This window comes from Arachis ipaensis, chromosome B1 (assembly GCF_059453495.1).
Source record: "Arachis ipaensis isolate K30076 ecotype BB chromosome B1, ASM5945349v1, whole genome shotgun sequence".
Classification (NCBI taxonomy): domain Eukaryota; kingdom Viridiplantae; phylum Streptophyta; class Magnoliopsida; order Fabales; family Fabaceae; genus Arachis; species Arachis ipaensis.
Window position 1 is genome coordinate 40045154 of NC_142436.1, and position 17361 is coordinate 40062514.

At 38.1% G+C, this 17361-nt stretch overlaps 1 protein-coding gene across 2 annotated transcripts; it reads right to left on the bottom strand.

Annotated features, from left to right (window-relative positions):
• Nucleotides 1–13185: 13185 nt before the first annotated feature.
• LOC107629025 (uncharacterized) lies at nucleotides 13186–17100 on the bottom strand. Of its 2 annotated transcripts, none has more exons than XM_016331706.3 (3): nucleotides 15724–17100; nucleotides 14324–14582; nucleotides 13186–13938 (listed from the first exon to the last, which is right to left on the bottom strand). In XM_016331706.3, the coding sequence occupies exons 1-3, from the start codon at nucleotides 16881–16883 to the stop codon at nucleotides 13786–13788; spliced, it is 1572 nt and encodes a 523-aa protein (XP_016187192.3). In that variant the 5' UTR covers nucleotides 16884–17100; the 3' UTR covers nucleotides 13186–13785. The 2 variants fall into 2 exon arrangements, with proteins under 2 accessions (XP_016187192.3, XP_020975880.2); XM_021120221.2 differs by having other exon boundaries at nucleotides 14342–14582; nucleotides 15724–17020.
• Between the last annotated feature and the right edge of the window lie 261 nt (nucleotides 17101–17361).

Sequence of the window (17361 nt, forward strand, 5' to 3'; positions counted from 1 at the left end):
TTATTCTAAAATAATGGTTCTAAGATCAGTGATCCCGGAAGTTAGATTCGATCTGAAAGAAGACGAATATCCGGAGATCCAGGAGCAAATCCGAATCAGGAACTGGGAGATCCTAGCCAATCCTGAAATGAAAGTGGGAAGGAATATGGTCCAGGAGTTCTATGCTAATATGTGGCATACAGACAGGAAAAGACTATCTGGATCTGATATCTATGACTATCGAACCGTGGTCAGAGGAAAGATTATTCATACCCACCCTGACAAGATCAGAGAGATCTTAAAGCTACCTCAGCTGAAAGATGATCCAGACTCCTTCAATAGGAGAATGATGAGAACAAACAAGAGCCTGGATAAGATTCTAGAAGACATATGCATCCCTGGAGCCAGGTGGACCACCAGCACGAAGGGTGTTCCTAATCAACTCAAAAGAGAAGATCTCAAACCAGTGGCCAGAGGCTGGCTGGACTTCACTGGGCATTCCATGCTGCCCACTAGCAACCATTCTGAAGTCACTGTTAAAAGAGCAGTGATGATCCATTGCATCATGATGGGAAAAGAAGTGGAAGTTCATCAACTGATTTCAATGGAATTCTACAAAATTGCTAACAAAAATTCTAAAGAGGCTAGGTTGGCTTACCCAAGCTTGATTTCTCTGCTCTGCAAGGACGCTGGAGTAAGGATGGGAATAACTGAGTATATCTCAATTGAGAAACCAATCACCAAAGCATCAATGGAAAAACAACAAGCACAGGATGACCTCATCAAGAAGAAAACACAGGAATTTCTCCCAAAAATCCCTCAATCTGAATATTGGGAGTATCTTGAAACATCAGTTACCAAGATGCAAGAAGCTATGGAACAAATAATAAAGGAACAGAAGGAACAAAGTCAAATTCTTTGCTATTTGATTAAAGAACAGGAAGAGCAAGGGCATGACTTGAGGGAATTAAAGCGCCAGAAGTTATCTCTTGAAGGACCAAGCACCCCACAAATCCGAGGAACATCCACTTCCCAGAACAAAGGTTGTTAAATTCCAATTTCTGCTTTAACTCTGTGATATTTGTCGTTATAGGAGTTTACCTTAGGAGTCATATAGTAGTAATTAGTGTCTATTTTGATTTTATCTCCAATTAAGTTATAGTCTATTTTTCTCATCATCAGCAAACATGAATAAAATAGCAGATCTTTTGAATAAGAGGCAATAAAATTCGAGTTTTAATAAGAAAAATTCTAATTAGTAACATGTGGTGGCAATGCTTTCTGTCTTCTGAATGAATGCTTGAACAGTGCATATATCTTTTGAATTTTTTGTTTAAGACTGTTAAATATGTTGGCTCTTGAAAGAATGATGAACATGAGACATGTTATTGATAATCTGAAAAATCATAAAAATGATTCCTGAAGCAAGAAAAAGCAGCAAAGAACAGAGCTTGCAGAAAAAAAAACAAAAAAAAGGCAAAAAAAAAAATATATATATATATAGAAAGAAAAAGAAAAGCAAGCAGAAAAAGCCAAAAGCTCTTAAAACCAAAAGGCAAGGGTAAATGAAAAGGATCCCAAGGCTTTGAGCATCAGTGGATAGGAGGGCCTAAAGGAACAAAATCCTGGCCTAAGCGGCTAAACCAGGCTGTCCCTAGCCATGTGCTTGTGGCGTGAAGGTGTCAAGTGAAAACTTGAGACTGAGCGGTTAAAGTCAAGGTCCAAAGCAAAAAGAAGAGTGTGCTTAAGAACCCTGGACACCTCTAATTGGGGACTTTAGCAAAGCTGAGTCACAATCTAAAAGGGTTCACCCAATTATGTGTCTGTGGCATTTATGTATCCGGTGGTAATACTGGAAAACAAAGTGCTTAGGGCCACGGCCAAGACTCATAAAGTAGTTGTGTTCAAGAATCATCATACTGAAATAGGAGAATCAATAACACTATCTGAATTCTAAGTTCCTATAGATGCCAATCACTCTGAGCTTCAATGGATAAAGTGAGATGCCAAAACTGTTCGGAAGCAAAAAGCTACTAGTCCCGCTCATCTAATTAGAATCTGAGCTTCACTCAAAAACTCTGAGATATTATTGCTTCTTGACTTATTAGTCTTCTATTTTATTTGTCTAGTTGCTTGAGGACAAGCAACAGTTCAAGTTTGGTGTTGTGATGAGCGGATATTTTATACTCTTTTTGGGGTTAATTTCATATAGATTTTAGTATATTTTAGTTAGTTTTTAGTTTATTCTCATTAGTTTCTAGGCAAAATTTATATTTCTGGACTTTACTATGAGTTTGTATATTTTTTCTGTAATTTCAGGTATTTTCTGGCTGAAATTGAGGGAGCTGAGCAAAAATCTGATTCAGGCTGAAAAAGGACTGCTGATGCTGTTGGATTCTGACCTCTCTGCACTCAAAATGGAATTTCTGGAGCTACAGGAGTCCAAATGGCGCGCTTCCAATTGCGTTGGAAAGTAGACATCTAGGGCTTTCCAGCAATATATAATAGTCCATACTTTGCTCAAGGATAGATGACGTAAACTGGCGTTCAACGCCAGTTCCATGCTGCTGTCTGGCGTCTAGCGCTAGAAACAAGTTACAAAGTGGAGTTCAACGCCAGAAACAGGTTACAACCTCGCGTTGAACGCCCAAAATAGCCCAGGCACGTGAGAAGCTTTAGTCTCAGCCCCAGCACACACCAAGTGGGCCCCAGAAGTGGATTTCTGCACTATCTGTCATAGTCTACTCATTTTCTGTAAACCTAGGTTACTAGTTTAGTATTTAAACAACTTTTAGAGATTTATTTTGTATCTCATGACATTCTAGATCTGAATTTTGTACTCTTTGATGGCATGAGTCTCTAAACTCCATTGTTGGGGGTGAGGAGCTCTGCTGTGTCTTGATGAATTAATGCAAGTAATTCTGTTTTCCATTCAAACATGCGTGTTCCTATCTAAGATATCCATTCGCGCCTAACTATGGAGAAGGTGATGATCAGTGACACTCATCATCTTCCTCAATCCATGAACGTGTGTCTGACAATCACCTCTGTTCTACATCAGATTGAATGAATATCTCTTAGATTCCCTAATCAGAATCTCCGTGGTATAAGCTAGATTGATGGCGGCATTCATGAGAATCCGGAAAGTCTAAACCTTGTCTGTGGTATTCCGAGTAGGATTCTGGGATTGGATGACTGTGACGAACTTCAAACTCGCGAGTGCTGGGCGTAGTGACAGACGCAAAAGGATAGCAAATCCTATTCCGGTACGACTGAGAACCTGCAGATGATTAGTCGTGTGGTGACAGCGCACCTGGACCCTTTTCACTGGAAGGATGGATGGTAGCCATTGACAACGGTGATCCACCAACACACAGCTTGCCATAGAAGGACGTGCGTGCGTGAATCAGAAGACAGAGGAAAGCAGAGATTCAGAAGACAAAGCATCTCCAAAACTCCAACATATTCTCCATTGCTGCATAACAAGTAACCTTTAACCCATGCTCTCTTGTTTATTCGCAATTCAACTGATAAATATAATTGACTTCCTGACTAAGAATTGCAAGATAACCATAGATTGCTTCAAACCAACAATCTCCGTGGGATTCGACCCTTACTCACATAAGGTATTACTTGGACGACCCAATGCACTTGCTGGTTAGTGGTACGAGTTGTGAAAAGTGTGATTCACAATTCGTGCACCATGCTTCCAATGGTACATGGTATTTAAAAGCTTTCCGGATCCAACATCTTTCTTGGCAATTTGCTCTGAATGATGGCACTACATTCCTTGGTCATAACCACTGTCTCATCTCTCTTTAAAGTTCTCTTCTTGGATAGCAACTCCTTCATGAACTTAACATAGAGAGGCATTTGTTCCAAAATCTCAGCAAAAGAAATATTGATTTGTAACTTTCTGAAGACTTCCAAGAACTTTGAAAATTTCTTGTCTTTGGTCTTCTTTTGAAGCCTCTGACGATATGGCATCTTTGGATTGTATTCAGGTGCTGAAGACTTCACTGGATATTGCTCAAGATTAACTGGAAAAGGATTATCAGGGTGCTTCTCAGGGGTGTGCTTCTCCTTGGCTTGTGCCTTCTCTAGAGCTTCTTTTTCAACTAGTTCCTCAGTAACTTGTGCTTCCTTACCTGCCACTAGTCCACTTACCAAGGTGATAACCTTGCACTCCTCTCTTGGATTTGGAATTGTATCACTAGAAAAGATATTTGTAGACCTTTGATCAATCTCAGCAACTTTTGTGGCTAGTTGATCCATCTAAACCTCCAAGTTCCTAATTGCAGCTCTGGTTTTCTACATGAAACTAAGAGTACTCTTGGAGAGCTCTGCAACTATAGATTTCAAGTTAGAAGATTTCTGAGAATGAGAAGGTGCATTGTTGTTGTTGAAATTACTTTAATTGAATTTATTCTGGTTGCCCTGATTGTTATTGAAGCTCTGGTGCCTCTGTGGTTGATTTTTCCATCCAAAATTTGGGTGATTCCTCCACCCCAGATTATAAGTCTTAGAGAAAGGATCATTATTGGGGGTCTAGAGGAATTGCGCATGTAATTGACCTGTTCAGGAGAAATTTACCATAATCATAAGTCTCATCTTAAAGAAAGCCGCCACTCATGTTATAGGAAGTATCTTGGGTATTAATAGCTGAAACTTGTAGTCCACCCAATTGTTGAGTAATGGCATTTATCTGTCGAGACATAGCCTTGTTCTGAGCAAGAATTGTGTCCAAAACATCCAATTCCATGACTCCTTTCCTCACAGAGATCCTCTCAGAAGAATACAGATATTGGTTGTTAGCAACCATCTCAATCAAATCTAAAGCCTCCTTAGGGGTCTTTTTCATGTGAAGAGATCCGCCTGCAAAATTATCCAAAGACATTTTGTGGCCTCAGTAACTCCATCATAAAAGACCTGTAATTGGATCCAGTCTGAAAACATGTCAGGAGAACATTTTCTAAGCATCAGCTTATATCTCTCCCAAGCTTCATAGAGAGATTCACCCTCTCTCTGCCTGAAAGTCTGAACATCAATCCTAAGCTTAGTCAGTTTCTGAGGTAAAAATAATTTGGTCAGAAATCTATTGACCAACTTGTCCCATGTATCCAATCTCTCCTTGGGTTGTGTCTCAAGCCACTGCTTGATTTTGACCCGTACAGCAAACGAAAAGAGTAACAACCTATAGACATCAGGATGGACTCCATTGGTCTTCACCGTATCACAGATTTGCAAGAAATTAGAGTTGAATAAGTTGGGGTCTTCCTACGGGAGTCCATGAAACTAACATTTTTGTTGCACCAGAGTAATGAGCTGAGGCTTCAACTCAAAATTATTAGTATTTACAGGTGCCACAACAATGCTACTGCCATAAAAGGTGGGATTAAGAGCATTGTAAAAACCAAGTGTTCTCCTAGGTTGCTCAAGAGCATTAGGAATATTAGGAATAACAACATATTGTTGTTGTTTGCATCCATAGTGATTTCTTCAACTTCTTTCTCAAAATTATCTTTGAGATTCTTAGCATCTCTATAAGCCCTAACCTATTGTAGGCATCTTCTTAAAGTCCTTTCAATTTCAAGATGAAATTCAAGAAGAGGTTCCTTATCTATGTTCCTACTCATAAACAAACAGAAAACAAAAAAAATAGGAATCTCTACGTCAGAGTGAATAGGATTTCCAGTGAGGTAACCTGAGTAAAAGAAATAGAATAAAATAGACTAAAATAAAGAGGACAAATTTTTGAAAATTAAAGGAAAAATTAAACTAAAATTTTGAAAAATAAGAAAGGGAAAATAAGACAATAAAATGAATAAAACAAAGAGAAAAATACAAAAATTAGTTTCAAAAATTATAGAAAAAATAGGAAAATAATTTAATAAAACAAAAGAAAAATACCAAGTAAGTTTTCAAAAAATAAAGGGTAAAAAAAATTAAACAAAATTAAAGCAAAGGACGTCTAATCTAAGTAATCAAATAATGGGTAGTTGTCAATCACAATCAATCTCCGATAACGACACCAAAAACTTGGTGCAGATTTAGAAAATCACAAACTAATCAGCAAGTGCACTAGGTCGTATCAAGTAATACCTCAGGTGAGTGAGGATTGATCCCACGAGAATTGATGGACCAAACAACAATAATTGAATGATAACTTAGTCAGACAAGCACAAAGCATTATTTTGGATTCAATTTACATTAAACATTAATCAGAGAAATTAAAAAAGCAAACAGTAGATTGGTTGTAAGAATTATATGAGAAAACAGTTAAGGTTTTGGAGATATTTACTTTTCTAGATTAACAATTCTTATTAACTACTTTGATTAGACAAGGATTTAATTCATAGCAACTTTAAGTGATTAGATTCCAATTCCTTGGTGATTTAATCCTCCTCTAACTTAATTAACCGCCAGTTCCTTGGTCACTTAATCTAATTACATGGTTTAAGTTCAAAACCTAGTTTATAACCACACAAAACCATAAAGATCCAAAGATGATATGATTATAAGTCACATATCACATTAAATTCAGATAATTAGAGAGTTATGAGAATTTAGTTTCAAGCTGTTATTCAGGTGAGATAACCTTTTCAAGATTCAACAAGAATTTAAGTTAGAAAAGAGTTATATTCAAATACACTCTAATCCGTAGGATGAAGAACGAAACAGATTTTTGAATGTAAATCAATGCATTAATCAGAAGTAGAAAATAATAGTTATTAATCCATTCAATTAAATAGGGATCATAACCTTAAAAATGGTTTGTTTAGTTGCTCATGGTGTGGAAAAATCCTAGCAGAGAAAAGTGTAAAGTGCGGAAGAGGAGAAGTGTGCCTACAGGACTAAGATATCTTCTCTTTTATATCTGATTCTAATTGATTTAGAAATTAAATTAAAAAAACTTAAATAATTGATATTTTTTCTAGTTAAAATATAAATTAAATTCATGTGGCACCTGATAAACAACAATTTCATGGTTTATCTTGTATTGAATTTAGTGGATTTTATCAACTTTTCCCATATTTATTCACTAAAATAGCATCGTTTTGTAAATTCTCCCTAAATTGTGCTTAAGAGTAAAAACATGCTTTTTAGGCTCTTAATTTGCTCATTTTAGTTCCTTTTAATTCCATTCAATGCCTTGATGTGTTTGCTTAGTAATTTCAGGCATAGGAGGCAAGGATTGGATTGAAGAAGTGAAGAAAAAGCATGCAAATGGAGAATTCATGAAGAAATGAGGATTTGGTGAAAATCATGGCCACGCGTACGCATGTCTCACGCGTATGCGTGAGGAAGGAAATTCGCCAGGCCATGCGTATGCGTGACCCACGCGTACGCGTGACACTTGTCACGTGCCTCATTAAAGGAAACACGCTGGGAGCGATTTCTGACCTCATCCAGGCCGCCCAAATCCAACTCATTTCTGAAGTATTTGAAGCCAAAATCAAGAAGGAACAAGGGGGAGCAATTAAGAGTAGTTTAGAAACATGGTTTAGGTTATATTCTAGAGAGAGAAGCTCTCTCTTCTCTCTAGAATTAGGGTAGATTAGGTTAAATTTCTCTTAGGTTTAGGTTTAATTCTTGCTTTGATTTAGTTTTCCTTACAATTTCTTGTTGCTACATCTTTGCTCTCTTAGTTTAACTTGTCATTTCCTCTATTTTGTCACTTTTATGTTTATAAACTCTTGTTGATTTTAATTTTCATTAATGCAATTTTATGTTTTATGTTTCTTTATTGCTTAATTGAGTTGTTATTATTGTTTTCTTGCATTTGGTATTTTAGATTTTGCTATTTCTTGTTATTTTACCATACTTTCCTTTTATACCTTCCAAGTGTTTGATAAAATATTTGGTTTGGTTTTAGAGTAGATTTTTATACTCTTGGCTTGTGATTGGGTAATTTGGAGACTCTTGAATTGTCTAAATCTCTTATTGATTGGTAATTGAAGGTTGCTAGTTGGCTTGAATTTCACTAAATCTAGTCTTTCACTATGAGTTGACTAGGACTTGTGAACTCAAGTTAATTGTATTCACTTGACTTTCCTTCATTTGTTAGAGGTTAACTAAGTGAGAGCAATTTCCACTTACCATTACAATTGAGGATGATAATAAGGATAAGAATTTCAATTATCAATCCTTGTTAAGACCTTTCTTAGTTGTAGCTTTACTTTCTTGTTATTTACTTTCTTATCTCTTACTATAAAAACCCCAAAAATACTTTTTCATAACCAATAATATGCAAACTTCCCTACAATTCCTTGAGCGACGACCTGAGGTTTAAATACTCTTAGTTTTTATCGGTTTGCATAAGTAACAAACAAATTAAACTTTGATTGAGGGTTATTTATTGGTTTGGATCTATACTTCGACGAGATTATTTTGTGAAAATTCCTAACTGACGATTTTCCTTTATCAGGATCACACCCTGGGTGCAATTGGTGGTGCCTAACTTGAAGTGAGTGGCACCTAACTTGATGTGCTATGGAATGCCTGGCGTTTGGCGTGAGGGCTTTGGAGTTTACCTTGAGATTCTTTAAGTGGCGTCTAACTTGGGATCTTTGAATTTTCCTTGCTTGAGGCTTGTGATGATGGCATCCAACTTGGTATGTGAGGCGCCATACTTAGGACTTATGATGTATATAGCGCTGATCACAGCGCCAAACGTCACGGCGTTTGACGCCACCTTCTGCTCCAAATCCAAAGAATAAGTATAAACTATTGTATATCGTTGGAAAGCTCTGGAACTTAGCTTTCTAGTGTTGCTAGAACCACATCATTTGTACCTCTGTAGCTCAAGGTATGATCGAGTGTGAAGTAGTAAGGGTTGACAGCATCCATGAATTCTTTTGGCACTTGTCTTCAATTCTTGGTCTTTTCTCTTTTTTAAACTTTTCCAAACTTGCATGAATGGTACCTGTAATAAATCAAATTACAAAACAAATCAAAGTAGAATTCATGGTGGCTTAAAACACCTAAATCTTAAAATAATATAGTAAATCCACATGCAAATTACTAAGAAAAGATAAGAAAGATGCTCATACATCGGAGGGTCTGCATGAGGGCGGGGCTGCGCAGCATGATCCTGTGGCTGCTGCAGAGGTTGTGGGAGATGTGAGATATAGTGGCCCCGTGAGTAAAGAATGGGGCATACTGGTGCAGATGAGGATGAGGTTGAGGTAGTGGAGCTGAAGGGGGTGTCACTTGAGGACGGGATGAGGTCAACAAGATCCTGTAGTCCACTGACAGTGGCGTCGCATACTGTGCACCCGGTCTCACCCCTGCCCGGTATCCCAAAGAAGCACCCAGCAATATCTGTGGCATCTAAGCTGACGTCTGCGCTAGAGCAGATGGCTGATGAAGCTACCCGAACCCCTGCTCCTTGCCAGTCCGGAACTAGTTGGCAAGGCATTGCATCGACGCCGGGTCAGCGGTATGAAGCTGTAATGCATCTTCGAAGAATACCTTCTCAACCATCTGTTCCTGTTGATAGTTGTTGTTGGATGGGCGGGCATCATGCCATCCAGGGGGTGAGGTGTCCCAGACGGGCCGATGCTACTTACCTCCAGAACCAGATGGATCACGCGGTCCAAGAGGCGGAGGAGGTGGCGGTGGGGGTGAATCATCGCCCCCTGCGGAGATGTCTCGATGGTCCTCCTGTCTGTCGTACTCTACCTCCTCATTCGACTCTACATCCAGTCGTGCTCGGCGAGGCCTGACCCCCTCCTCCTAACCCCCTCACCTGGTCTGTGCTCTCTAGCACCCCTCTCCCTCCTAGTAGGCAGCCGGGTGTCCGCTCTGACCTCCCACACACACCTACGCTGATTCGGGATGTCGCGGAGAAGGTGCAGAACGTCCCTCGGATGGCTGGCAGTAGGCTAGACGTCATCAGATAAATCGGCTAGCCTCGGATCATCGAGTACGTCCTGGCCTAATAAGTGCCTAACTCGGCAAGTGCCCCGCCACCAATCCCAATACTCCCGGGTCGGCCTATAGTTAAACGTGTGTTGAATGGAAATCCTACGGCCCTCCTCAAAATGACTCGTCTAGCCAGCATACTACTCATCATGTCTGTCAGGCCACCACACATCCTCGCCTCCGCCTGTGGTGGTAATGAACCTGTCGACGTTGAATGGGGTACTAGACACCGCTACTCTCTATTGAATTGGCGCTTCACCCGATCAAACTGGTGAAACTCGATGAGGTTGAAGCAAACGAGGGGGATGACTGACATCCATGTCCCCCACTTTGCCTCCTCGACTAACCACGAGGGCCACAGAGCTTGGAGAGCAGGGTCATCATACGACGTTCAGACAAACTGAAACAACCGTTATAGAATAAATAAATATTCGAACAACAAACTATATAATATATTTGAACAACAAACAATAAATATTTGAACAACAACTACTAGAATTTAGCATTAAAAAAAATCTATTCATAACTAAATATCAAACCTATTAAAAAAACAAATCCCTTCCTTGGATCTATGGTGCTCCAGTCATTCCTTTAGAGGTATATGTTCAATTTTTTGTTCATACTATTAGTTTATTTTATTATTTCATATCAATATTTTAGTCTACTACATTTAAGTTTAAAAAAATACTAGAAGATCAACAAAATTTATTGTTTATAGCCTGTAAATATTCAATAATATTTAAACAACAAAGTCTATATACAGGACGAAATTAAAAAACTGGTTGTTTTAATCATAGTGCTAACCTCGTCTGAGTGTAGATAGTCTATTACTAGACGCCATCACAGAACCCTCGCCTCATGCTGGTCTCTGCTCTACTGCGACATTCCTATAAACCTACCACCAGTTACAAGAATAACACGAGTTCATGTTACGCAATGTCATAACAAGTTACAAATTCAAAAGATAAGAAACACAAACAATTGTTACCTCGTAGCCCAGGATACATGAAAATTCCTCGGTCAGGTGGACACCACTGGAAAAATTTCTGGTATATCCAGGACATCAACAACGGAGTACAACCGACGATGTCTGTGGTGCCTCGGTGTGCTGCAGGGCACAATGAATAGTATGTTCAAGCAAGCACCGCGAGCCCCAAGACAATGCACGGCACCACCTAAAGTCCTGTAGCAGTGGCAGCCAACGCAGATGGACCAAGTTGTTCGACTTGTCTGTCATCAGATAGCCACCAATCAGTAACAAGATGTAACACCTCACATATTATTGGAGTGTCTCCGGATCGTCGGTCGGTGGCATATGGCGGATACGGTCCCTCAGCCATACAAGCTTCAACGAGAAGACTCCTTCCTCTAAGCCCCCTGCTGTGGGACTATCGGAGGCTTGGCACTAAGCAGCCGCTCCACCAACTCCCACGTCTCGATGCCGTACCACTTGAGAAAGTCATAGAAGCACTCCCCAACTGGATCCCCTTGTGCGTGAAGCCCAAGGTGATACGCCACGTGCTGCAGGGTGATGGTGGCCTCACCCCACGGCAGATGGAATGTGTGGGTCTTCGGACGCCATCACTCCATGAATGTCGTAATCAAGGAGTTGTCGAATACGAAATCCCTGAGAGGCACCGTGTCGCTGAATCTAACCTCCCTCAGATACGAGACGATGGTGTCTAGTGGAGGAAGCGTGTGTGACACTCGTCGGGGTAGGAGTAGGCGAGGTCTCTAACAAAAAAAATATTTCACAATTATTAAAAATTATAAGTTTGTATACGTTGATAGACATAATAAACTGTCTTAACTAATACACATTTTTTCATTGCGTTACGTGAAATTAAAACATTCAATAAAGTAATTAATAATTAAACTATCAAACTTTGAGTTAACTTAATAATCTAATTATCATACTTAGCTAGTTACTAACTAAATTAATAAATTAAGACACATGTGACCAATAAACTAGACTCAACAATTGGAAAACATCTATTCTTGCATTTAAACTCTAAATTAATAATTATATAGTTAACAACTTAATTACCAAAAAATGATAACCACCTCCCTAGAATTACTATTTTCTATGAGCGACCTATCCCTAATGATACAAATTGTATTCTAGTTCTTAGCAAGTACCCTAACCATTGTTTATCAGTGACATATTCCTAATCATACAAATTGTATTCGAGTTCTTGGCAAGTATTCTAACCATCGCTATACATGTATGAGATTACATAAAACTTAAGATAATAGAACTAACCGCAAAGTCGTCTTCCCCAGCGTAGTGCCATGTCGCATTCAGCCTGTTGATGTCCTGATCACGTCCATCTGCGCGCACCATCTTCGTATTACTCGATAATATGGTCAGAAAGGGATAAAAGAGAGGAGAAAGTGGTCGAAAGATTTAAATTGGGGCGCAAAACCTCACTGTCAATTAAATGTATATATAGGCGTCCCCCAGTCTTATCTCGTTTACACTGTAAACGAGATAAGGCTGGAGAACGGATTTCGATAATAATTTTTGTAATTATTTATTTCAATAATTAAAATATTTATTTTATTTATTTAAATAAAAAATTCGATTTTCTTGTAAAAAAGTAATATTCAATCCCATAAAAGAAGAATAAAGGTTAAAATATCTTTATGCTCCAAAAATAAAAAATATTGTGTACACAAAAAATTAATTATTATGTATTTATATAAAATTTTATATATTTTAACTTATTTTTAATATTTATTTTGTCAATATATTTTATATATAAATAATTAATTTAATACCTGATATTTGACATGCATGTTGTATGGTTACTCCAAAAATCAAATGAGAATTAGTTTTATTTTATGAGTGATTCAACCAAAATTGATGATGAGTTTTGAGAGATTTATCTTAGCTGAGAAAGATTTCATGGGTACATACATACACATCCTCTACTTTTTAGTTTTACTCATTATATGAATAATTTAATTTTCACACATCGAAATTATAAAAAAAAATTACACATGCATCTAATTATTTATTGTCACATTAACAAAAATAACTATTTCAACAATCAATATGTGAATCTAAACAAACAAATATAATGAAACAACGGTGTAAAATAAGTGTAAAATAGTTTAAACTGTGATTCTCACAAACTAAATTTCATTGTTGTACAAGCCCCACAATGGCAAAAACACAATAAAAAATATTATTGCTTTAAGTTAAAATTGCATGACATTAATTTTTTTTTTTTTAAAAAAAAAAAGAAATCCTTAAATGAATATATGTCCTCTATGTTAGCTGAACTCCTGTACTAAAATTATATTCACTGCACTTTGGCATCACAAATCATACATCATTATATATGGTTGCATTAGTCTGAGACAAGCATAAATGATATTGAAATTGAGCTTCGTAACTTTATACGACTCTTCACCAAACACAAACACTTGTTTGGTCGTAACAACTATATAAAACTGCAGTGCAGCCCAAATGGAAAGACTAGTGCACTGTAATAACTCTAACACACTATTATTATTCTTTACTCTTCTTCCTATACATCACAGCCACTGAAAAGTGATGAACCTATTTGCTCCACAATCTGTGGCACTGATTTGAATCAGAGTCACAGAAAGTGGTTCCAAAGAGGCACACATCGTAGCTGCACCTTGATAAAAGGCAATGTGAAAGCAAGCTTGTAATATCACATTTTTCAGAGGAGATATCATTAGTCCTAAATATTATGATTCTCCTCTTTCTGAGTTCATTCTGCTTCCTTTGTTTTCTTTCTCATATGTTATGTAAGAAAATATTCATGTAGCTTCCAATGGAATATGACACCGAGATGATATCATCATTTTCTGGTTGCCACATGGTTGAGGAAAGGATGGTAAGTATTACTTGTTATTATGATGCATCCTATTTTGTACGGCCTTTATGGCAGCAACTCTGGCCGCGTTTGCTGCTTTATTAGCCGAAGCCACCACTTTATTCACCCCAACATCTACCTTCGCCAAGTTATGAGCTTTCTCAGCAGCAGAATGTGCATCCTGCTTGCAATGAGAGAAGTAAAAAGGGTTAATTATAACAAGGTGCTGCACAGCCACGTTGCAAATTTTTTTTAAAGTTTACTGCGTAAAGTCTTCAACCGAAGTAAAAGAGGGTTAATTGCAATTTCCCTAATTCCCTTGATAACAATAAACAATCAGAAATAAACATGAGCAAAAATATCAAATAGTAAAACTATATAATTATACCGTGTTTTCAAGTTGAGTTTTTTTATTTTTCAAAAGAAAGAACAGAACAATTCCTTCCTCATCCAATTGTTTTCGGTTGTTCAAAACTACCATTTTATGTTTCAGATCCAATTTAGGTTAACATGTAGATATAGATGCAAGAAAAGTGAAGAGAAAAAGGTCTACTATGGTACTCTACATTGACTGCATTGAAAACCTTGGCCTGGTCCACAGCACATGGAGAAGCAGTGTGATTGTTCTGCATTTTCAGATCGTCAAGAATCCCATTCTGCCAGTGACCGCATTGTGTTTCCCCATTTCTGAAAGTATAACTTCCCAGCCCTTGTCTTCTTCCTTCATGCCACGCTCCTTCGTAGCGATGACCATTCTGAAATTGGTACACTCCAAAACCGTGCATCATGTCCGCAAAATATTCGCCGGCATAGAAGTCTCCATTTCTGCAGTAAATAGACTTGGTGAAGAAAATATATATTTCACATGTGAAGGGTAAATTAAACATTTCTACTGCAATTGTTCTTCTACTAACACATTGAATTGAATATATAACACATTGAATAAAGTTGCATTTTTGTACTTCTCCTATAATAAAAGGGTAGTGGGGGAATTTTCCCTCTCTTAGGCTCCGAATCAGTGGCTATTATGGAATCAGGATGTGTAACACTTAGAAAGTAGTCAAGTACTAATCATCTACAAGAAATGCTGCATGGACATTTCTAGCTTGAACTCACAGAAAAACCCTAAACCTGTCTTAAAAATATACCAAAGTTGGATTGAACAAGATGCATGAGAAAGTTGATGTATAAAGCAGTTGTTCAGGAAACACTACAAATAAGAACAATCCCTATACCCTGAACAATGAACAACGAAATATATATACACACGCATTGAACCTAAACAGATAAAATCCAATTTCCACATCTTCCAAGCTGTTTTTGAGTGGCAAATTCAGGACCAAATGAAAAAACAGTTAGTTAACCACCCTAATTGCTTTAATGCAAACGAAACATTAAACAAGGAGATTAGGAGTGGTTCTTACTATGGATCATGCCATTACAATGAAGAAAAAGAAAATAAAAAAGTGCAAGAAATACACAACACAAGACACACACATACATGTACATACATCCAATCATGCACACATTACCACGTCAGGAAAATAACTACCTCTCAGCCCTCACACTCATTGCTTGAAAACGACCAAAGAATGTACTCAATTAGATGAGAGGGAAAAAAAGAAAAAGAAAAGAACATTTTTTATGTATCAAAATTAAAGTATTAGTGACAAAATTAGTTTCTATGCAATGTAAGACAATGTAAAAAACAGTTTTATCCAAACATTTAATCATTTATTGTGAAATTAGTACCTAGATTTTCATACCCAATGCTTGAAAGGTCATAAAAAGATGAATTTGATTACATGATAATTCTGAAAAGTTCTAGACTCTTGATGCACAAAAAATAACCAAGGATTTAATTTCTATACAACACAGGCATTCGATCATATATTGCAACATGTTCACAACTACCTTTCACACAAACTATTTGAAAAGACAATTTAATTGGAAAAATAAAACTGACCTAAAATGGTACTGGCCAATCCCATGTTTAACACCCCATTTGAACTCCCCAACATATTTGCTCCCATCATTGCAAGTGTGAACTCCAAAGCCATGGCACTGCCCATTGAACCACTCACCAGCATACGCATCCCCACTGTAGGACCTATAGATTCCAACACCATGCCTCAAACCTTGCCTATACATTCCCCTATACCTGCTCCCTCTTGCCCATGTCTCAACACCATAGCCATCATACCTTCCATCAACCCAATCTCCCTCATACCTTCCACTCATATGGTAGTGATATACCCCACTTCCTGAACACTTCCCTTTGTGGAACTCACCCTCATACACATCACCATTGCTATAAATTTGAGCATAAAAACCTGAACTTGGGATCTTTTGGTTCCTGGGGTTGGACCCAATGGACCATAGAACGGGTTGGTGAGTGTTTGAGGTGGAAAATGATGAAGACAGCTTTGTGGGGAGTGATCGAGCGAGGAACAAGCGGATTGAGGGTAGTCGCGGGAGTGCTAGGTTGAGAGAGAGCAATAGCAATGCTGAGAAGATGATTATGTAGAAGAGATCGAGAGGGAAGAAGGATCGGTGAGTAGGGTTTGAGAGGAGGAAGTAGAGGGAAGGTATGGAGAGGAATATGAGGAAGCGGAAGTGGGGATGTGTGAGAAGCTTCAAAGGTTGAAACTTTGCCCCAAAGGTTGTCTGAAATGGGAGATCTTGGATGCGGTTATGGCGGGGAGGGGAGAGTTGTGAAGGCGAGGGTGATGGCGATGAGGAAGAGGGATGGTTGGTAATGGCAGTGTTCATTATGGGTCTCTTGTGGGGTGAAGAGAGTGGGGATTGTGATGATGATGATGATGGCATGTTAGGGAAGAAGCATTGGTGTTCATGTTGTGAGGGAATTATGGTTGTGTTGCTTTCTTGTTCATCGTGGTGTTGTTGGGTTGGTGGATTGTGTGTACATGAAGAAGAAAAGGGCGAAATTTGGATTGCGAACTGATGGGTTTGGCTTGGTGGTGTGAAAATGGTGGAAGTGGTTTGAGTCTGTGGATCTAGTTTGGTGTTCGGTGGTGAAATTAGTGTTGATGAGGAATAGGTAGAAAGGGCCAAGCTTTCTTCTTCTTCGAATTGAAGCTCAGATTTTTGGTGGTGTTTATGCATTATTAAGCAAAATAGAGAAGAATAGTAATGCCACTGCTTTTATGTGCCTGAAGCTGAAAAAGGTGACTATGTATTCAACGGTTTCTTTTGCTTTGCAAATTGCAATTCTGATTTTGTTTTGTTTTCTCTTTCACTCTGCGGCGATTGGACGTTGCAGCTCTAAAAACTGCAGTGTGCAATTTGATGAAGTTTTGCAATTTGATGGTAAGACACAGTTTTGCAATTTGATGGTAAAACAAAGTTCCATGTCAGAACAGGTTGCTGGTTTTTTTTTTGTCCTGACGTGGAGGAAAATGACATAAATGCCTGTGAAGTGTTGTTGTAAAGACATAAATGGTCAGCCCACAAGTTGCGTTTAGTTGGCTTTAGTTCGTGGATGAGCCCATGAAATTTTCTATAGCCACCACTCACATAAACATTACAAAAACAACTTTTTTTAAAGACGCTTACATAGCAAAATCTAAACTATACATTCTAA